We start from the raw sequence: 22,500 nt of genomic DNA, 5'->3' as shown, positions 1-22,500 counted from the left end.
TAAAAACTGCAGACATCAGCAACACAGTTCGAGAAAAGGATTTGAAGAGAGCAGAACACATTGATAGCAGCACAAGACTTTGGTATTTAAGTAGGCAGAAAGAAGTATAAAACATGTGGAGGTTTCTCGCGGTTCTTTTGATGTCATTTGTATTAGCAATCAAAGGATTTTATTTTCACACTGAACTCAATCCAGACCGTGTTATTAAAGCCAAAGCAGGTGAGTGCATCAGTGTTTTTCTTTTTTGCATCAGTGTGTCTGTGTATATATATCTATTAATATATATTATTTGTATTTTATTTGGAGCTTCTACATCAGGTCTCGAATTGTGTTTCCAATATATATATATATATATATATATATATATATATTATATATATATATATAATATATATATATATACATATTATATAAATATATATATATAGGAAAAAAGGAAAAAAGCAACAAGAATGATCAATATATCGGTACAATTGTTTCGTACGAGGACATCTTTATAAAGCTACAAAAATTGCAGCAAATATAGGTGGCTCGTACTCGAATTGTGTTTTCGGCGGCACTTCAAACAGTATCAATACTTATAGTGTTTCTCAAACACTGTTATTTGCTAACAGGGACTGTTTAAATTGATTTGACCCAATGCATAGCTCACCGTCTTCCTTCTGTTAACAATGTAGTCACCTCACTAAACAGTCGTTGTTGCAATAGCTAGTAATTTTTTTCTGTTTGGACAATTACAGTTTAATTTCAACCTTGTCTATCTCACAGATATATCTCATGGGTGGGGAGAACAACAAGCGTTTTGGAGTGCGAACAGGGCCCGGTGATGACAATGGGGTCATCAACTGTATCCCGTCCTATCTCTAACTGTCGTGACTTAGTCTTGTCACTGGACTCAAATAGGAAGGGACGATCGAGCGAGTGAGGCACACGACGCTGAGTAACCTTCCCTCACTTTAATCCATGTCATGCAGTTTAATCTCATTCTTGTCTATCTCACAGATATATCTGGCATATTCATTACGAAGCGTATGTTACTTTCTTTTTCAGTTCACTGACCACTGACCTTCACTCTATCTTTCCTATTATAAATACAAACAACGACAGCCTCCTTTCTCTGTAAGCCCGTCACAATAAGTTTCCTGCACAAATGAGTATATTCGAACACCACTGATCTGAGCACTGAGTCTTCCAACGGGGTTAGTATTACTCATCCCGCACAGACACTACCATATTACCTGCTCAGAAGCACAGTCAACTAACTATCAGGACAAACGTTGAAAGCGTCCATGCGTTATTAAATCCGATGCAAGTAAACTTTGTGCTCAATTTCAAGGTATCTTATATTTTGTTGAATATCTAATGGAGCAATCTTTGTGACGATTTCCAGTATAGTGTAATGTATAAATGCGGACACATCAGCAAATATAATATACATACATACGAAGTGGTATCAAAAGTTTCCGGAATAATTATGTTTAATGAAAAATAACTTTTTTACCCAAGTTTAACATCAGCCCCTTCGAAATATTCACAGCGCTCCTGCCACCTTTGGAATTCGACCTGAAAGTCGTTTTCCGTACGCCTACGGTATTACAAGGACGATATTTGAGCTGCCTTTTCATTTTGGAGAAGAGATGGAAGTCCGCAGGTGCTAAACGTGGAGAATAGAGCGGGTGCGGAAGCGATACCATGTTTTTGGTAAGAAACTCACGAGTGAGACAAGCTCGGTGACAGAGTGTATTGTCGTCGTGAAGAATCCAATTCTTCGCACTCCACAAATCCGGTCTCTTTCGTTGAATGCCTTCCCTCAACTGCCTCAAAACGCGCTAGTAGAACTCTCGAATGCCGATTCGGCCCTCAGGGACGAATTCTCAATGCACAATACTACGTTTCCGGGGATGACGCTTGTGACAAGTCTTCCAGGAATATTCTTCTGTTTTTGAGGAGCCCGTGCCACTTGATACGGTGCATACGACCTACTGTCTCGGCGCTGTAATCTTGCCGAGGCATGCTCTGCGCCTCTGTACCAGGCTTCCACATTTAACACAAAATTTCACGTTGGCTCTTTGTTCATGTCCGTGACAAAATCGCAGACTACAACATTCACGTAACCACAAAAACACAAATTTTACAACTTGCCAAGTAAAGCCAGAAATGACACTTGACACATTGCCTTGTGCTGTCATTTGTTGGCGCGCTACAGAACTAGTCCGAGAACTTTTTGATACAACCTCTTAGAATAAGAGAGGGGAGCGACAGTTGGATAGATAGATAGATGGATAAAGAGAGAGAGAGGGAGAAAGAAAGAGAGAGGGGGAGAGAGACCACAGACAGACAGACACATAGACAGACAGATAGATAGGTAGATAGATATAGATAGATAGATAGATAGATAGATAGATAGATAGATAGATAGATAGACAAATAGATAGATAGATGATAGATAGATAGATAGATAGATAGATAGATAGATAAATAGATAGATAGATAGATAGAGATAGATAGATAGATAGATAGATAGATAGATAGATAGATAGATGATAGATAGATAGATAGATAGATAGATAGATAGATAGATAACTTTCTTTTATTAGCCACACAGGGCTGAATACAGAGGGGACAAATACAAATGCAGAGCTTTTCTTTTCGAGGGTGGAAAAAAAGAAAATAAATGTAAGATTGCGATCAAAAGGGATCGAGAGGAGGAAAAAAAAGGAAAAAAAAGGAAATCGTGTATCACAGAAATAATGATATAAACATTGATATAACAAGATTGGGTTCATCCGTGGGAAGAAAAGCCTACAGAAAAGACCACGGGAACCTCAGTCAGGGAGGAAATAACCACATGAGATCAAAATGCTCCCTTTCTTTCTTTTTTACGATCTACAGGATCATACTCAAAATGGTTTCATTACTAGCACGCACCATCTTTGCAACATTCACCCATCTTTTTTTGAATCTTTCGCGAGACAAAACTTCCCTCTCCATTCTCACCTTCCTTTTCAAGTGGTACTTGAAAAAGTTGATGAGAGATTGGCCAGAGAGGTAAGTGTTTGTCTCTAATCCTTTCGCTCGAGTCCACCACACACATTCTTTCACCATGGCCACCAGTACGATGAAAACTGCCTTGCCTTCCCGGTTGAGGGAAGGGGGCGGAGCAATTCTCACGATAGACTCGGCCGATAGGCGGATTCGTCCCGCACGTGACAGCAGCCGTTCGACATAAGCCCACAGGTCTGAAATGGTTGGACATTGCACGAGTGCGTGCAGAACGGTTTCGTCGCTCTGACCGCATCTCGGGCAAGTCGGTCCAGTGTGTCTGGAACCGTGTCTGTAGAGCTTATCCCGAACAGGTAATGCTTCTCGATAGCACTGTCAGGCCAGGGATCTTTGGTGATTGTTCATAGGTCCCGGCCCGAAAGTTGTCCTGAACAGGCGGGTCAGGTGTTCCTCGTCGACGCCCAGACTCTGCCCGAGTTCGTCGTCGCACCTCCCCTCCACTAATCCTCTATAGAATGCCTTTGTTGTGATGGAGTCGCACAAGTTCGATCCCGGACGGCAGAGTTGCTTGAGAGCAACGCGACACTCGCGGTGCCATTCGCCTAGCCTCGGTCTCTGCTTGATCCATGACTGTAGTTCGGCCAAGGAGACGAGCTGCGGGAAAGCGCGCCGCACAAAAGGCGACCACACCTGTTCACCGTTGTCTATGAAGCGCCGGAGATGTCGCAGTCTCAGCGCATGTCTGCGCATCATCAACCACGGCATGCCCAGCCCTCCATTTAGCGGGTGTTGACAGCAAATGGATCGCCTAACCATCGGAACGTTTCCCTTCCACAAGAAGCGGAAGAGTATACGTTCCAGTTTGGTGATGGTAGGGTCGGGACAAGGCACGACGGTCAGACGATACTCGATGACGGATGCGATGTACGCGTTCGCTACCTACGCCCGACCTTTTAGGGATAGCTTTCTCTCAGTCCATTTCTGGGTGAGAGTAGCCACCCTAGTCGTTATCTTGCCCCAGTTCTTCTCCATTTGGAGGTCCGGACCGAACCAGACCCCGAGTAATTTAACCGGTCCGTCCGTCCAGCGTCCCACGATGGAGACGCTGTTGGACGGCATGGGATTGCTTCTCCAGGTGCCGAGCCGCAAGCCCACTGACTTTTCCCGGTTAATTTTTGCTCCCGTTACCGCTTCGTATTCTTTTAGTGTCTCGCCGACCAGCTCGATGTGCTGGTAGCTCGACACTATGACGGTGACGTCATCTGCGTATGCAGACACACTCCTCCCGCATCCCAGCTCTCGTGGGATGCCCCTCAGGGTCGCCAGTTTCCGCAGTAGTGGCTCAAGAGTCAGTACATACAGCAGCGAAGAGAGGGGGCATCCCTGACGAACCGAACGCATTATGTTAAAAGGTCTGGATAGATGACCATTTACGCGAACTACTGAGCGGATGCCGCTGTATAAGGCAGCGATCCAACCGCGGAAAACTGGACCGAAACCAGCCGCTTTAAGGACAGCCTCCAAGTAGTGATGGTCAACCCTATCGAAGGCTTTTGATTGATCCAAATTGATCAGCGCCCCACCCATGCCAGGATTTTTAACTACCCTGTCTATGATGTAGCGCATCAGATGGAGGTTGTCATGAATACTCTACCAGGCACGGCGCATGTTGCGCCTTGTCGATTAGTTTCTTGATGACAAGCGCCAACCTCTGGCTAACACCTTGGCCAAAATGTTCAAATCTGCGTTGAGCAGAGTGATGGGCCTGAAATTATCTATGACGTCCCCCTTGTTTGGGTCTTTCTTAATCAGTGCCACTGCTCCTCGCTTTACAAAAGCAGGAATACTCCCGTTCTGCTGCCAGTTGCAGTAGACAGCTGCCAAGACGCCTCCAAACAAGTCTGGCATATGAAAATAAAGTTCGTAGGGCAGACCATCCAAGCCTGGTGACTTGTCTCTCGCACAGCCTACCATCGCATCCTGTACGTCCGCAGATGTGATAGGCCTTTCACAAGACTCCACCTCTCTTGCTGAGAGTCGTGGCAAGGCATGCAGGTAGGCACTAAAGTCCACTCTGCGTTCTGACTCACCTCTTGTCCCAAACAGTTGGGTGAAGTGTTGTTGAAAAGCCCCACACATCCTTTTAGGCTCGAGCAATTCGCGCCCCTGTTCATCTATAAGAGACTTGATGGTGGCTCTGTTGCCTCGTTGCTTCTCCACCACTCGGGCCTCTTGGGCGGCTCCAACTCCTTCGTTCCTCAGAGCACGCATCCTAGCTCTGACAACGCATCCCTCGTGTTTGGTGTTGAGGTGTTGGCCGAGGGCCAATCTCGCCGCCAGCACGTTGGACGCGATGCCAGTTCTAAGTGCCTCTTCTAAAACCTTAACTAATTCTCCCTCTATTCTATTTCGGTCTAATGCTAGGGCTCTACTGTATCTGACTGATTCTGCTTTAATTGCTTTTTTTAGGGCATACCACCATCTGTTGTTGATGATGGTACCCGTCAAAGCTCTCTTAACTAATGTGCTGATCCGGTCCCTGTAAACCTGTCGTGCTGTAAAAGACGCGTTCAATTTCCAGTAACCAGGACCCTGCCTATGTGTCTTATCTAAGTCAAGTGTACAAGTCACAAACTTGTGATCTGTGTAACTGACTATATGAAATTGTGGACAACATACACTATTTTTATCTATTGTCCTACAGAATACTCTATCTAAGTATGATCTGGACGACCCGATGCGGTTACTCCATGTCCTCATTGGCACATTCGGGTGGTCCAGTCGGTACCTGTCAGACAGTTGGAAACGTCTGAGCAGGTATTTGAGGCATTTGCATCCCCTTCTATTGCTATCTCTGCCCACGTAGTCTAGATGCGTGTCCAGGGTGGCATTCCAACCCCCCACTAAAAGTAAAGGACGAGACGTTCCCATGAAAGACTCTAGACGTCGAAAGAAATCTGGTCGGCCTGTTAAAGACGGAGCATAAACTGCTATCAGTCGAAAAGCACACTCATTGCTGCCATCGACATCCAAAACGACCAGCCTACCCTCCGGGTCTAGGAAATTTGCTCTTACTTTGAGATCCAGACTCTTCCGGATAAGCACTGCGGTGCCACCTTCGCCCATTCTCGGTAGACACGGAGAAAAATAAATGTTGAAATGTGTACCGAAAATGTGCTGGAGTGCCCGCAAGCTGTGGAGTCTGGTCTCACTGATGGCTATGATATTCAGATTTAGTGATTTGATGTCATTTAACAGGTAGCCTTGTTTCCAAGGCGACCCCAAACCACGTACATTTATACTGCCTATTCTGAGCATGTTCCGATAAAATTGTGTTTTACACACGAAAAGAAAGTGCAAAAAAAGGAAAGAGAGAGAGAAAAGGTTACTTGTTGTTCGAAAGTCCTTTGTCTTTCACCTCAGGGTCTTCTTCTATGAGGCTTTTGTACAGTTTTTCGATGAATACTTTTGAAATCTCCTACGCATCAGTGTAAAGAGATTTCAGGGTGCTGTATGTGTTCTGTGTTACGTGTATTATTTTAATGTGTTGTGGTGGTGTGTGTGTGGGTGGTTACTTGTTTTTATGTCGTTTTCAGTTATGTTGGTGTTTGACCTAATGTGTTCCATTAGGTCGTGGTTGTTTGTGTTTATGGCTGTCAACATTGTTGGGGGGTTTGATGATGGTGTGTTTGTGTGATGTGTTTGTTTCTGTGGATGTTTTTGTGTCGGGAGTGGTGTATCTTCCTGCTTATTTGTTATTTTTTCTTTTCTTTTTTTTCCCTTTTTCTTCTCCCCCCTGTGGCTATTTGCCAATCTTCCGTGTCTTCTTCGTCTAATGACAAATCAGACGAATCAGAGCCTGGAAGAGGGAAAATATTGGGGTCTATTGTCGGCTGTGTTGATTTTGTTATTGGTGTTGGTTGGTGAGCGTTTGGTTGTGGTGTATGCGGTTTTGGAGGTGGGGTGTGGGTATTTTGTGTTTGAGTGATTGTAGGTATTGTTGTGTTGTTTGGGGTCTCAATTTTGTGGGGATTTGGAGTTGTAATTGTTTCTTCATTTTCGCTGAGTGTCTTTTTGGCAGATGTCCTTGGTTTGGGAGTTGGTTATTCTTGGTGTTGTTGTTGTGATGTTGCTTCTGTTCTTGGTGCTGCTGCAGTTGTTGTGGTTGTTTGGTTGGTGAGGTTGTTCCTGCAAAAGTGGTGGTGTGGGTAGTAAACCTGGTTTATTTGTTTTTTTTTTCGGCTGCTGTTGTTGTTGCTGTTGTTTTCTTGCGGCAGATTTGCAGTCTTTTTTAGGTGTTGCTCACTGCCGCATATGTAGCAACGTGGTCTTCTGCCATCGACGACCACATACAAATTGTGGTCGTCTGATACACATATCTGGGTGGGTATTTTTTTTTATGTCTTCTTGATTTATATGTAGAAGAAATTCTACTTTTTTCCCACCCAGTTTTATGCTCCGTGACCGTGGTTTCTAAAATAGTAAAATTTGTCATTTTTACACATAAGCCTTTACAGCCATAGATTATTAGCTATTTTGGGGACATTGTTTAAGTGATCTTAGTCACTTTCTGTCCCCGATAGCTTGGTGTAAGTTGGAGTTCATCTGAATGAAGAGTTAGCGTTGAGAAACGTCTAGCTAACTCTTCGGTGTGGAAAACCACTTGTATGTGGGCGAACTTGTTCCACCAGGTTACATAGTCTTTGTAGTTCCAGATGGGTTTCAAGCATTTTTCTATTTTGCTTGTGGTAGCCTTCTCTGGGCTTTTTGTTTTCTTATTAATTATTTTATAAATAATTGTTCTTTTTTTTTCATCTTCCAATATTTCTTCTGGTATGTTTATCTTCACTATACCATCTAATTCTGTTATTGTAATGTTCGTGTCCTGTATTTGTTGAGCCGTAAAATATATTTGTTTTTTTTCTTAATCGCCTCAGCGAAATTTGTGTTGTTTGTTATTGTTGTTGTGGTTGGTGATGTTGGTTGTTGTTGGCTGCAGTTTGTAAAATTGGTGTGTTGGTTCGATTGTGCAAGTAGGAAGGGGTGGAAAATTATTTCATAATTTATCCTGTATTCGGGCAGCTTTTGTCAATTTGTTTGGTGGTTACAGTTTTTGTTTATTTACTTCAGTTTTGTTGTTGGAGTAAAAAGGTCTGAACGGATTGTTGTTGTTGTTGTTTTTGTTGTTGGTGGTGGTGTCAGTGGCAAGAAGAGACAGCCGAGGCAGCAGATATCGAATGGTGTCGCAATTGTTGTTATTCTTGTTGTCATTGTTGTGTTGTTGGTAGTTGAGGTAGTGGATGACGTGGTGGTGGAGTGGTGGTGGTGGTGGTGGTGGTGGTTTGAGTATTATCCATTTTACTGTCAGCGCGTTTGTCGATTGTTTTGCAAACTGGGAAGTTTTCTTCAGAAAACTAGCAGAATATTTTTCCACTATAAGATTCTTGACATTATATTTTTTGTTTCAAGAGAAAAAATAAAAATAGATTGAAACCCTTATGGGCGATTAATATTTAACACAGGCTCAAACGAAAGTTGGGCGTTTGGAAAGTCACAACACTACGACAATGTGGAACGTAAACAAGGATACAAACGAGAAGAAAGAGAACAGCGTTCGTAATACTAGAAACGCTTCGCCGACATTATGTTAAAAAACAAGTTATTGCAGCCAAAATGTGAAATATATTGAGGCTGAAAATGCCCCTAGGGGCATAAGCCCCTCCGGAAAACACACCCAGACGAAGCTGGATGTCTTACACACTCCGTGTGCAAAATTTACAACGAGACTTTTCGAGAAACACAAAAAATAAGTAGTTAACTTACGAGCCGATCGTCAACGATACATCAAAGAGATAGTAGATAGATAATAGATAGATAGATAGATAGATAGATAGATAGATAGATAGAGATAGATAGATAGATAGATAGATAGATAGATAGATAGATAGATAGATAGATAGATAGGAGGGAGAGAGAGAGAGAGAGAGAGAGAGAGAGAGATAACTTTTTATTGTAGCCACACAGGGCTAAACACAGAATAAAAATGGACGAAATACAATGTAGAATTTTTCTTTTCGAGGTGGGATGGGTGGGGCAAAAAAAAAAAAAAAAAATAACGTTTGATCAATAGGGATCTGTGGGTTGTGTGGTGTATAACAAGCAATATATATATATATATAAGGTTCACAGTTTAGGTGTAGCCTTGGAAAGAAAAACCTACAAAAAAGACCAAGGTCACCTCAGGCAATTCGAAAAAGAACACATGAGTAAGTCGCCTTACTTCTCGTTGTCTTCTTTTGGTTACAGATTTATGCTTAAAATAGTGTCGTCTTTCATACTGACCATTTTTGCCACTTTTACCCACTTTATTTAAAACATTCGTTCGACAAAGCCTTCCTCTCTATTCTCATCCTCCTTTCAAGTGGTACTTGAAAAAGTTGACGAGAGACTGACCAGAGAGGAGGGTGTTTGTTTGCAGTCCTTTCAAACGCGTCCACCACACACATTCTTTCGCCATAGCCATCAGCGTAACGAAAACCGTTTTCCCTTCCCGTTTAAAGGAAGGTGGTGGAACAATACAGACGATAGACTCGGCCGATAGGCGAGCCTGACCTACACGTGACAACAGCTGTTCGACGAAGGACCACAGCTCTGAAATATCTGGACCCCGCACGAGTGCGTGCAGAACGGTTTCGTCGCTCTGACCGCATCTCGGGCAGGTCGGTCCGGTGATGGTTTTCGAACCGTGTCTGTAGCTCTTCTCTCGAACAGGTAGTGCGTCTCGATAGCACTGCCAAGCCAGGGATTTCTGGAAGTTATCCATAGGCCCCGGCCCGAACGTCGTCCTGAACATGCGGGTTAGGAATTCCTCGTCGAAGCCCAGGTTTGCCCCGAGTGTGTCGTCGGACCTCCCCTCCACTAGTCCTCTATAGAACGCTTTAGTCGTTTGGAAGTTGCACAAGTTTGACCCCGGTCGGCAGAGCTGCTGTAGAGCTTGGCGACACTCTCGGTGCCAATCGCCCAGTTTCGGTCTCTTTTTGATCCACGTTTGCAGTTCGGTCAGTGAGACGAGCTGCGGGAAGTCGCGCCTCACAAACGGCGCCCACACCTGTTCACCGTCGTCGATGAATTTCCAGAGATGTCGCAGTCTCAGCGCATGCCTGCGCATCATCAACCACGGCATGCCCAATCCTCCATTCAACGGATGTTGACAGCAAATGGACTTCCTCACCATCGGAACGCCACCCTTCCACAGTAAGCGGAAGAGTATGCGTTCCAGTTTGGTGATGGTGGCGTCGGGACAATGTACGACGGTCAGGCGGTAATCGATGACGGATGCGATGTACGCGTTCGCCACCTCCGCCCGGCCTTTTAGAGACAGCTTTCTCTCGGCCCATGTTTGGCTGAGAGCGACCACTCTACTCGTGATCTCGTCCCAGTTCTTATCCATTTGGCGGTCCGGACTGAACCAGACCCCGAGCAATTTAACCGGTCCGTCCGTCCAGCGTCCCACCACTGAGCCGCAGTCGGACGGCATGGGGTTGCTTCTCCAGGTGCCGAGTAGCAAACCCACTGACTTTTCCGGGTTAATCTTTGCTCCCGTCACCGTTTCATATTTTCTTAGTGTCTCGCCTATCATCTTGATGTGTTTGTCGCTCGACACTATGACGGTGACATCGTCCGCATATGCCGACACGCTCGTCCCGCATCCTAATTCTCGCGGGATGCCCCTCAGAGTCGCCAGCTTCCGCAGTAGTGGCTCGAGAGTCAATACGTATAGAAGCGCCGAGAGGGGGTATCCCTGACGGACCGAACGTGCAATGTTGAAGGGTTTCGATAGATGTCCATTTACGCGAATTACCGAACGGATGCCGCTATACAAGGCAGCGATCCAACCGCGGAAGACGGGACCGAAGCCAGCCGCGCTGAGGACGGCCGCCAAGTACCGATGGTCGACCCTATCGAAGGCTTTAGACTGATCCAAATTTATCAGCGCCCCACCCATGCCAGGATCCTTAACTACCCTGTCCACAATGTAGCGCATCAGATGGAGGTTGTCATGTATGGTTCTGCCCGGCACGGCGCATGTTTGCGCCCTGTCGACCAGTTTACTAATGACAAGCGCCAACCTCTCGGCTATTACTTTAGCCAAAATTTTCAAATCTGCGTTGAGCAGAGTGATGGGCCTGAAATTATCTATAAAATTCCCCTTGTTTGAGTCTTTCTTCAGCAACGTCACTGCACCTCGGCTCACGAAACCGGGGATTCTCCCGTTTTGTTGCCAGTTGCAGTAGACTAATGCCAAGAGGTCGCCAAACAAGTCTGGCATTCGACAATACAGCCCGTAGGGTAAACCATCCAATCCAGGCGACTTATCCCTCGCGCAACCCGCCATCGCATCCCACACGTCAGCGGCTGTGATGGGACTTTCACAACACTCCGCTTCTCTTGCCGAGAGCCGCGGCAGGTCGGTCAGGTAGGCACTGAAATCCATCCCGCGTTCCGACCCACCACTCGCACCAAACAGTCGAGCAAAGTGCTGTTGAAAGGCCTCACACATCCTTTCGGGTTCGAGTAAACTGCATCCCTGTTGATCTATTAGAGACCGAATGGTTGATCTGTTGCCACGCTGCGCCTCCGCTACCCGGGCCTCTCGCGCAGCTTCAATCCCTTCGTTCCTTAAGGCACGCATTTTAGCTCTGACGACGCAACCTTCGTGCTTGGCGTTGAGGTGTTGCTCGAGGGCCATCCTCGCAGCCAGCACCTTGGTTGCGCTGCCAGTGGTAAGTGCCTCTTCTAGTTTCTTAACTAAGTCTCCCTCTACTCTATTTCGTTCTATCGCTAATTCTTGCTAAACCTAATTGATTCCGATTTTATTGCCATTTTCAGGGCGTACCACCAGCGGTTGTTAACGACCGCTCCGTCAGCGCCCTCTTAATTAACTCGCTAATCCGGTTCCTGTAAACCTGTCGCGCTAACAGCGACGTGTTCAGTTTCCAGTAACCGGGACCCTGCCTATGTGTTTTATCTAAGTCGAGCGTACACGTAACAAATTTGTGATCTGTGTAGCTGACTATTTTAAATTGTGGACATCCTACACTATCCCTATCCGCTGTCCTGCATAGAATTCTATCTAGATAAGATCTCGACGATCCGACGCAGTTTGTCCAAGTCCACGTTGGCACGTTCGGATGGTCGAGTCGGAACCTGTCAGACAAATGGAAACGTCTGAGCAGGTCTTTGAGGCACTTACACCCCTTCTATTCCTATCCCTTCCACATAATCTAGATGCGTGTCCAAGGTAGCGTTCCAATCCCCTACTAACAGTAAAGGTCTAGACGTACCCAGGAAAACATCTAGACGTCTGAAGAAATCCGCCCGACCCGTTAAGGACGGTGCATAAACTGCCATCAGACGGAATGCACACCCATTTCTGCCATCCACGTCCAAGACAACCAGCCTACCCTCCGGGTCTAGGAATATTGCTCTTACTTTTACCTTTAGACTCTTTCGAAAAAGCACCGCAGTACCTCCACCACCCATGTTCGGCAGACAGGGAGAAAAAATAAATGTCAAATTGATTGCCAAACATGGACTCGAGGGCCCGCGGCTTACTGAGTCTGGTTTCACTGATAGCTACTATATCCACGTCCAGTGACTTGATGTCGTTTAGAAGGTAACCTTGCTTCCAAGCCGACGCCAAGCCACGCGCATTCACACAACCTAATTTAAGCATACTTGATATTTACGAAAATTGTGTTTTACACACTATATTAGAAGAGACAAGAGGCAAGAAGTGAGGTCACTTACTCATTTTAAAAGTTTCATTTTTTTCTTCTTCTTCTTTTGTATTGTTTTTGATGAGGTGTTTGTATAGTTTTTTCGACAGGTATCGTTGATACTCGCCTACCGCATTCGGAAATATTGTTTTCAGTATGTGGTGTTGTGCTTGTGTTATGTGTAAAATTCTGATGTGTTTCGGTGGTGTGGTGTGCGGATGATTGTTTGTCTTAAAGTCATCTTCACAGATGACCATGTTAGATTTGATGTAGTCCATTAATTCTTTATTGTCTGTGTCTATTGCAGTTAGTTGTGTGTGTGGTTTTACGGGTTCATTACTTTTTTGATTGTCTAGGGGGATGTTGTCCTGAGTTAGATATCTCCCTGCTTTACTTCCTTGTTTGGTGGATTTTTTGGATCTTTTTCTTTTACCCCCTGTGGCTATTTGCCATTCCGTCGAACTTTCGTCGTCCGACGTATCAGTATGGGGTAGAGGCAAAACATTTGCATTACTATGTATGCTTGTATAAATTGTTGATGTTTTGTGCGGTGTTTGTGTTGTTGTGGTGTTATGGGTAGCATTTGTCTTCTCGTCAGTGTTTTCTGTCTTTTTATTGTCGTCGGGTGTGGGGTGTGGGTCTATTTTTTGTTAATTCAACAGGTTTAATTGGTTGTGAAGTCAACGGTGATTGTGTTGGTACTGTTCTTTTCTTGGTGATGTTGTTGCGGTTGTTTGCTGGTTTGTTGTTTTTCTTGGCATTGTTCCATAATTGAGTGTGTTGTGTGTTGGTGTTGGCAACAAGGGATTTTATTTGTTTTCTGATTTGTTCTTTCTTGTTTTTTCTGTACCAGATCGCACTTGACAATCAAATGTTCGGGGCTGCCACATTTGTAGCATCTAGGCTTTTTGCCTTCTGCCATAACATATAGGCATTGCCCATTCTCCAAGTGTATCTTGTCGGGTAGGCTCTCGATAGAGGCCCCCTCAATCTGGATGGTCACTACTACTGTTTTTCCACCCCAATTGTCGTTTAGGTACACGGCGGTCTCCAAAATATTAATATTTTTTAAATGGTAACAGATTTCCCCTGTTATCCATTTGTTAGGAAGTTCGGGAGGTACATTTTTAATTGTGATTCGACTCACTCTCTGTTTTTTTTAGTATGGGACCATGATGATTTCATCATTTCCCAGAGACTCAGTAGAGTGAGCTTTTGCCACTTCCTGGTTAGGGAAGCGGACCACTACTGTGTTAAACTGTGGACCCCTGTTTATATACTCTTTTTCCTTCATTATGTTTTTTAAACATTTTTCCACATCAGTTTTTGTAATCTGTTCATTTAGTTTTTTGTTTTTTCTAATAATTTTATATACAATTGTCTTATTTTCTATTTCTTGCTTTATATGTTGAGGTGTATGCAGCACTAAACTTTGTCCACGGGTTGTAAAGAGAGCTCTAGTTTCTATGAGCTCTTCATTTGTGAATGTTACTATTTCTTTCTTCTGGCGAAGTGTCTGCGAAATTTACTGTTGTTGATTTTTTTGTATTAACATCTTCACTATTAGATAGTTCATTTTTATTGTTGTTCTTGTTGTTGCTGTTGTTTTTGTCAATAGTTTTCGTGCGAGTTTTATTTTTATCATTTATGTTGGTCGTGGTAGTGGTGGTGGTGGTGGTGGTGGAGGTGGTGGTGGTAGCAGTTGTTGTCTCGTGGTTGCTGTTGTTAGTGGTGGTGGTGGCGGTGGTGACAGGGCTGTTACCGCACGTGGTTGCAGCGTTCATTTCACCGATATTTATATTTGCACTTAGCGCGCGGACGTTCTTTTTTTCTCCTATTGTTTCCAAACTAGGAAAATGCTGGTCAATAAAAGAACGCGACCAGCGTTCTACAATAAAATTTCTAGACATGTTCTAATGTCTAGAAGAAAATTACAGAAATGAAATGGGGTTGAAACTGCCCCTAGGGGCGAATTCCTCCCTTGGAAAAGCACTCAAACGAAAGTTGGGTGCCTTACACAACTTATTTACAAAAATGTTCACAAAAATTGACCTATAAATAGTCAAAATAAATGATTACCTTCGGAGTCGAAGTGATAGCACGTCCATAGACAGAGAGATAGATAGATAGATAGATAGATAGATAGATAGATAGATAGATAGATAGATAGATAGATAGACAGACAGACAGACAGACAGATAGATAGATAGATAGATAGATAGATAGATAGATAGATAGATAGATAGATAGATAGAGACAGACAGAAGATATAGATAGATAGATAGATAGATAGATGATAGAGAGATAGATAGATAGATAGACAGATAGATAGATAGATAGAGAGACAATAGATGGATAGACAAATAGATAGATAGATAGTAGATAGATAGATAGATGGATAGATAGATAGATAGATAGATAGATAGACATGTTTCTTTATTAGCCACACAGGGCTGCACACAGATAGAACAAATTACAAGGTAGAGCTTTTCTTTTGAAGGTTAAAAAAAAAAAGGAGAGGGGAGTTTCGATCAAAAGGGATCGTAAAAAGAGAGAAAGAGGACAAAAAAAGGGGGGGGGGGTAAAAAAATTTTTTAAAAGGGGAGAGGAAAAAAATGATCAATAGGGATCGTTATCACAGAAATGTCAATATGAAGTGTAAAGGGGAGGACAGGTGAGGTTTACCCGTGGAAAGAAAAGCCTACGGAAAAGACCACGGTAACCTCGGTCAATGAAGTCACATGTTATATTTCTTTTTTTTTTTTTGCAAAGAAGCAACTCTCAGTATTAATTTTTACGGTTCATAGAATGATAGTCAAGGTGGCTTCGTCATTCATACGTGCCATCCTTGCTACATTCACCCATCTTTTTTTAAAACATTCACTAGACAAAACTTGCCTCTCTACTCTCACTTTCCTCTTCAAGTGATACTTGAAGAAGTTGATGAGAGATTGACCAGAGAGAAAAGTGTTTGTCTCTAATCCTTTCAGGCGCGTCCACCAGATACATTCTTTCGCTACAGCCACAAGTATGATAAAAATAGCTCTTCCTTCCCGTTTGAAGGAAGGAGGCGTGACGATATTAACGATAGACTCGGCTGATAAACCGACACGTCCCATACGTGACAGCAGTCGTTCGACATATGTCCACAAGTCGGAAATTGCTGGACACTGCACGATTGCGTGCAGAGCGGTTTCGTCGCTCTGCCCGCATCTCGGGCAGGTCGGCCCCGTGTTTCTCGAGCCATGCCTATAGAGCTTATCCCGAACGGGTAGCGCTTCTCGGTAGCACCGCCAGGCCAGGGATCTCCGGAAATTATCCATAGGTCCCGGGCCGAAAGTCGTTTGAAACAGGCGGGTCAGGTATTCCTCGTCGACGCCCAGGTTTGCCCCGAGATCGTCGTCGTACCTCCCCTCCACTAATCCCCTATAGAATGCTTTGGTTGTGTTGAAGTCACTCAAGGTCGACCCAGGACGGCAGAGTTGCTTGAGAGCAACGCGACACTCGCGGTGCCATTCGCCCTTCCTCGGCCTCTTTTTGATCCACGACTGCAGTTCGGTCATGGAGACGAGTTGCGGGAAAGCGTGCCTCACAAACGGCGACCACACCTGTTCACCGTCGTCTACATAGAGCCAGAGATTTCGCAGTCTCAGCGCGTGTCTGCGCATCATCAACCACGGCATGCCCAGCCCTCCTTTTAACGGGTGTTGACAGCAAATGGATCGCCTGACCATCGGGACGCATCCTTTCCACAAGAAGCGGAGGAGAATGCGTTCTAGTTTGGTTATGGTAGGGTCGGGACAAGGTACGACGGTCAGGCGGTAGTAGATGACGTACGCGAAGTACGCGTTCGCCACCCCCGCCCGACCTTTTAGGGACAGCGTCCTCTCGGCTCATTGCTGGGCGAGAGTGACCACCCTATTCGTTATCTCGTTCCAGTTCTTCTCCATTTGGAGGTCCGGACCGAACCAGACCCCGAGCAACCTAACCGGGCCGTCTGTCCAGCGTCCCACGACGGAGGTACTGGTGGACGGCATGGGCTTGCTTCTCCAGGTGCCGAGCCGCAAGCCCACTGACTTTTCCCGGTTGATTTTTGCTCCTGTCACCGCTTCGTAGTCTTTTAGTGTCTCGCCGACCCGCTCGATGTGCGTGTGGCTTGACACTATGACGGTGACGTCGTCCGCGTATGCAGACACGCTCGTCCCGCATCCTAATTCTCGCGGGATGCCCCTCAGAGTCGCCAGCTTCCGCAGTAGTGGCTCGAGAGTCAATACGTATAGAAGCGCCGAGAGGGGGCATCCCTGACGGACCGAACGTGCAATGTCGAAGGGTCTCGATAGATGTCCATTTACGCGAATTACCGAACGGATGCCTCTGTACAAGGCAGCTATCCAGCCGCGGAAGACGGGACCGAAACCAGCCGCCCTCAGGACTGCCTCCAAGTATCGATGGTCTACCCTATCAAAGGCTTTCGATTGATCGAAGTTGATCAGGGCCCCACCCATGCCAGGTTCGTTAACTACCCTGTCTATGATGTAGCGCATCAGATGGAGGTTGTCATGGATGCTCCGGCCCGGCACGGCGCACGTGTGTGCGTTGTCGACCAGTTTCTCGATGACAAGCGCCAACCTCTTGGCTAACACCTTTGTCAAAATTTTCAGGTCTGCATTGAGCAGAGTGATTGGCCTAAAGTTATCTATAATGTTTCCCTTGTTTGGATCTTTCTTCAGCAGAGTTACAGCTCCTCGACTCACAAAACCGGGAATGCTCCCGTTTTGCTGCCAGTTGCAGTATACCGCTGCCAAGACGTCTCCAAACAAGTCTGGCATACAATTGTAAAACGCGTAGGGTAGACCATCCAAACCCGGTGATTTGTCCCTCGAGCATTCTGCCATCGCTTCCCGCACTTCCGCCGCCGTGATGGCACCTTCGCAGCACCCTGCCTTTCTTGTCGAGAGGCGTGGCAGGCTATGTAGGTAGGCACTGAAGTCCATCCTACGTTCTTGCCCTCCACTCGTCCCGAACAGTCGGGCAAAATGCTGCTGAAAGGCCTCACACATTTTACTTGGCTCGAGCAATTCGCGCCCCTGTTCATCTACCAGTGATCGAATGGTGGCTTTGTTGCCCTGTTGCGCCTCTGCCACCCGGGCTCCAACACCTTCGTTCCTTAGAACATGCATCCTAGCTCTGACAGCACATCCTTCGTGTTTGGCGTTGAAGTGTTGGTCGAGGGCCAACCTCGCCGCCAAAACGTCGGATGCGATGCCGCTTCTAATTGCCTCTTCTAGCTTCTTAACTAGCTCACCCTCTACTCTATTTCTATCTATGGCTAGTGCTTTGCTGTACCTAATCGCTTCTGCTTTTACTGCTCTCTTGAGGGCAAACCACCATTTGTTGTTGATGATGGCTCCCGTCAAAGCCCTCTTTACTAGTGTGCTAATCCGGTCTCTGAAAACTTGTCTGGACGGGAATGATGCGTTCAGTTTCCAGTACCCAGGACCCTGTCTATGTGCCTTATCTAAGTCTAGCGTACACGTCACCAATTTGTGATCCGTGTAGCTGACTGTGTGGAATTGTGGACATCCTAAGTTATCCTTGTCTACTGTCCTACACAGTATCCTATCTAGATACGATCTCGACGACCCATTGCGGTTGCTCCATGTCCACGTTGGTGCATTTGTGTGGTCGAGTCGGTACCTGTCAGACAGTTGGAATCGTCTGAGCAGATCTCTGAGGCATTTGCATCCCCTTCTGTTTTTGTCTCTCCCCACGTAGTCTAGATGTGTGTCCAAGGCAGCATTCCAATCCCCAACTAAAAGTAAAGGACGAGACGTTCCCAGGAATACTTCTAGACGTCGAAAGAAATCCGGCCGACCTGTTAAAGGCGGTGCGTAGACTGATACGAGTCGAAAAGCGCACCCATTGCTGCCGTCGACATCCAGAACGATCAGTCTACCCTCCGGGTCTACGAATATCGTCTTGACTTCGAGATCCAGGCTCTTGTGAAAAAGTACCGCGGTCCCACTACCGCCCATCCTCGGCAGACAGGGAGCGAAATAAATGTTAAACTGTCCGCCAAACATGGATTTTAGGGCCCGTGGCTCGTGGAGTCTGGTCTCACTTATGGCTATGATTCCCAAATCATGTGACTTGATGTCATTTAGGAGGTATCCTTGTTTCCAAGGAGACCCCAAGCCACGCGCATTCACACAACCAATCTTGACCATGATTCTATTGGAGTGTGTGCTTTAAAACACAAAAATAAAAGTACAGAGAGTTACTTACTTGTGTCGAAAGTTTTTGCTTCCTCGTTCCTTGATGTGTCTTCGAGGAGGTTTTTATATAGTTTTTGGGACAGATATTTCTGGAAACCCCCTACAGCATTTGGGAAGAGGGCTTTGAGTTTGTGGTGTTGTGTTTGTGTGATGTGTAGTATTTTGATGTGTTTGGGTGGTGTAGTGCGTGGATGATTGCTATTTTTAAAGTCATCTTCACAAATGTTTGTGTATCCTGTGATGTACTCCATTAGTTTGGAGTCTTTGGTGTCTATCGCTGATAGCATTGTGTGTGTTGTTTTTGTGGTGTTGGTGCTTGTTTGGTTGTGTATGGAGTTTTCAGGGTTCAGGTATCTCCCTGCTTTGGTTGCGATTTCTTGTTTGGTTTTTCTTGATCTTTTTCTTTTACCCCCTGTGGCTATTTGCCATTCTGTCGAACTTTCATCGTTAGATGAAAAGTCTGACGAATCAGCAGGGGGTAAGGGTAAAGCGTCTGGGTCAGTTTGTGCGGTTGTAGATATTGTTGTGTTGCGCGGGGAGGGTGTTGCTGGGGGTTTGTTGTGATTATTGTCTCTCCTACATCCTTGGTGCTTGTCTTCTTCGTTGTTATTCTTGGTGTTGGAATTGGTTTATTTGTTGTTGGTGGTGATGATTCTGTTCTTGGCCCTGGTGTTGGTGTTGTTTGGTTGGGTTGGCTTGTTCTTTGTTGTTTTTCATGCATTTGTGTATACAGCTTCTTGACTAGCTGTCCATATTGTGGTGTGGGCAATAATGCTATCTTTTGTGATTTTTCCTGTGGCTGTTGCTTTTGTTGTAATTTAGCGGCAGATTTGCACTCCTTTTTGAGGTGTGCCTCACTGCCACATGTATAGCATCGTGGTCTTCTGCCCTCGACTACTACGTATAACTTGCGGCCATCCTCAAGATGTACGTGGGTGGGAATTTTATTGATGTCCTCTTGACTTATGTGGAAGAGGAACTCCATTCTCTTTCCCAGCCAGTCCTTGTTTTTCGAAACACCGATATCTAGGATGTTTAAGTCCTCCATTTCGGATGTTAAGGCGGATGTTATCCACAGTGTTGTAGTTACTTGGGGTACACCACTGATAATGACCTTCGTCACCTTCTGGCCAAAGTAACTCGATGTCATCGTTAGTTCATCAGAATGAAGGGTTATCGTTGAGAATTTCTTCGCCAACTCTTCATTCTGAAAAACCACCTGTACGTGGGCGAACTTGTTCGCCCAAGTCACATAATCCTTGTATCCCCAGATGGGGCGTAAGCACTTTTCTACTTTGTCTGTGCTTGCCTTTTCTGGACTTTTAGTTTTTTTATTTGTGATTTTATATACAATTGTCTTTTTTTCTCCTCATTCAGTATGTCTTGAGGTATGTGTAAGAGTATTTTGCCGTTTTCATTTGTAATAAGGTTTCTGCAATCTTTTATTTGTTGTGTAGTAAACGAAACTTTTGTTATTTTTTCTTTTATCGCCTCGGCGAAGTTTGTTGTTGTTTGTTATTGTTGTTACTGCCGGTGGTGTTGGTGTTGATGGCAGGGGTGTGGGTTGTAGGTTTGTGGTTGCTGATTATGCAACTAGCAAGGGGTGGAAAATTGTCTGCGTAATTTAGTCCTGCATTAGCGCAAATTTCGGCATTTCGTTTGGTTGTCGTTGTTATTTTTTCACTTGTTGGTGATGGAGTGAGCAGTGGTTGAAGGGAATTGTTGTTGTCGTTGTTGTTGTTGTTGTTGTTATTGTCGTTCTTGGTGACGGCGGTGGTATTAGTGGTATTAGTAGCATTGACGGCACGGTCTTTGGTGTCGGTGATGGTGATGTTGGTATTGTTATTGGTGGCGATGTCTTTAGCAGGGATAGCAGTTTTAGTAGCAGATGCTGCCATGGTGTTGTTGTCGGTGTTGGTGGTGGACTCACTGGTGGTGTTGACGGGGCTTGGCCTTGCGACCTTTGTTTTGTATTTGTTGCTGTTGTCGATGCTGATGGTGGTGGTGGTGGTGGTGAAAGCGGTGGTGGTAACAGTAGTATTCGCTTTGTTGTTCTTGTTAGTGGTGGTAGTGGTGACAGGGTTGTTACTACAAGTGGTTGCAGCGTTCTTTGCAAATTCATTGATGATTTCACCTTGCGAGGAGAAATTCTTTTTTTCTCCTAGCGTTTCCAGACTAGGAGAAAGCTGGTCGATAGAGGAACGCGACCAACGTTCTAAAATATAATTTCTTGACATTTTCAAAATGTCGAAAAGGAAATTACACAAATGAAATGGGGTTCAAACTGCCCCTAGGGGCGAATTCCTTCCTTGGAAAAGCACTCAAACGAAAGTTGGGTGCCTTACACAACTTATTTACAAAAATGTCCACAAAAATTAGCCTATAAATAGTCAAAATAAATGATTACCTTCGGAGCTGAACTGACATCACGTCCGTCAATAAACAGAGAGATAGATAGATAGATAGATAGATAGATAGATAGATAGATAGATAGATAGATAGATAGATAGATAGATAGATAGATAGATAGATAATATATACATATTGCATTAAAATAATACGGGAAAATATTATGGTACATTAATCATTATAAACCCCACGCATTTTGGTAAATTACTCTTAATAACATAAATAATAGCATAAATATTAACATTGACATTGATATTAACAGGTGAGAAGACGGTAATAGACTAAATTCCATTAAAAAATCAGTGTTAGTTATTCTATAGTCAGTTAAATGTCAAGTATTATGGCAACAAACACAGATACTCTACTTTCTCACAGACAGACAGATAGACACACGAAGGTGCGTTTATACTGGTTGCCGTAGTGTCCCCTACACCTGCCCATGGTACTCGTTCGTACACATCAACGGCTGCATGTTGCCCCACAAACATACATACACACGTAAATATATATGCATATATATGCATAAATATATGTATATATATATATATTACAAATTGAGATAGGAGATATTTAGATTGTACATTATAATCTCTGAAGAGGCCTTGGGATATATTTGTAAGTGTCTCCTTTATAACCACACATTAACTTATCACACCTGGCTATTATGAGCATAATGAGATACTCATATCTACATGGCTGAAACAGCTGTAAGATATACTTTAGATTTATATTTATTTATATTTATTTATACATATTGTACTTATTGTATCATATTATTCATTGATGTGCACTGTTTTGTTCTGTACTATTATGTTTGACCTCGATGTTCATATGTAGTTGGTTAATAAATTATGTGAATGGGTATTATCTGGTAGATCATTGTTGATTAAGGTGTATTTCCCCATTTTCTTATTATGTATTATGTATATATATATATATATATATATATATATATATATATATATATATACAGCATAGAATTTTGTCAGTGAACAGGTCGCGGTCTCAAAGCGACGAAAATATTTTAACAAATT

The 22,500-nt window shown here is 44.4% G+C and overlaps 1 protein-coding gene across 1 annotated transcript in view; it reads left to right on the top strand.

Moving 5' to 3' along the window:
* The first annotated feature begins 102 nt into the window (after nt 1-102).
* LOC118767950 overlaps nt 103-22,500 on the top strand; it is a 57,294-nt gene continuing 34,896 nt past the window's right edge. The window contains exon 1 of the mRNA XM_036513439.1: nt 103-219. Within this exon, the coding sequence (XP_036369332.1) occupies nt 114-219 (106 nt within the window). The 5' untranslated portion in view covers nt 103-113. The remainder of the gene's footprint in view (nt 220-22,500) is intronic.

Source organism: Octopus sinensis, linkage group LG25 (assembly GCF_006345805.1).
Source record: "Octopus sinensis linkage group LG25, ASM634580v1, whole genome shotgun sequence".
In the NCBI taxonomy this organism is placed as follows: Eukaryota; Metazoa; Mollusca; class Cephalopoda; order Octopoda; family Octopodidae; genus Octopus; species Octopus sinensis.
This window is presented reverse-complemented; position numbering and strand designations above follow the sequence as displayed.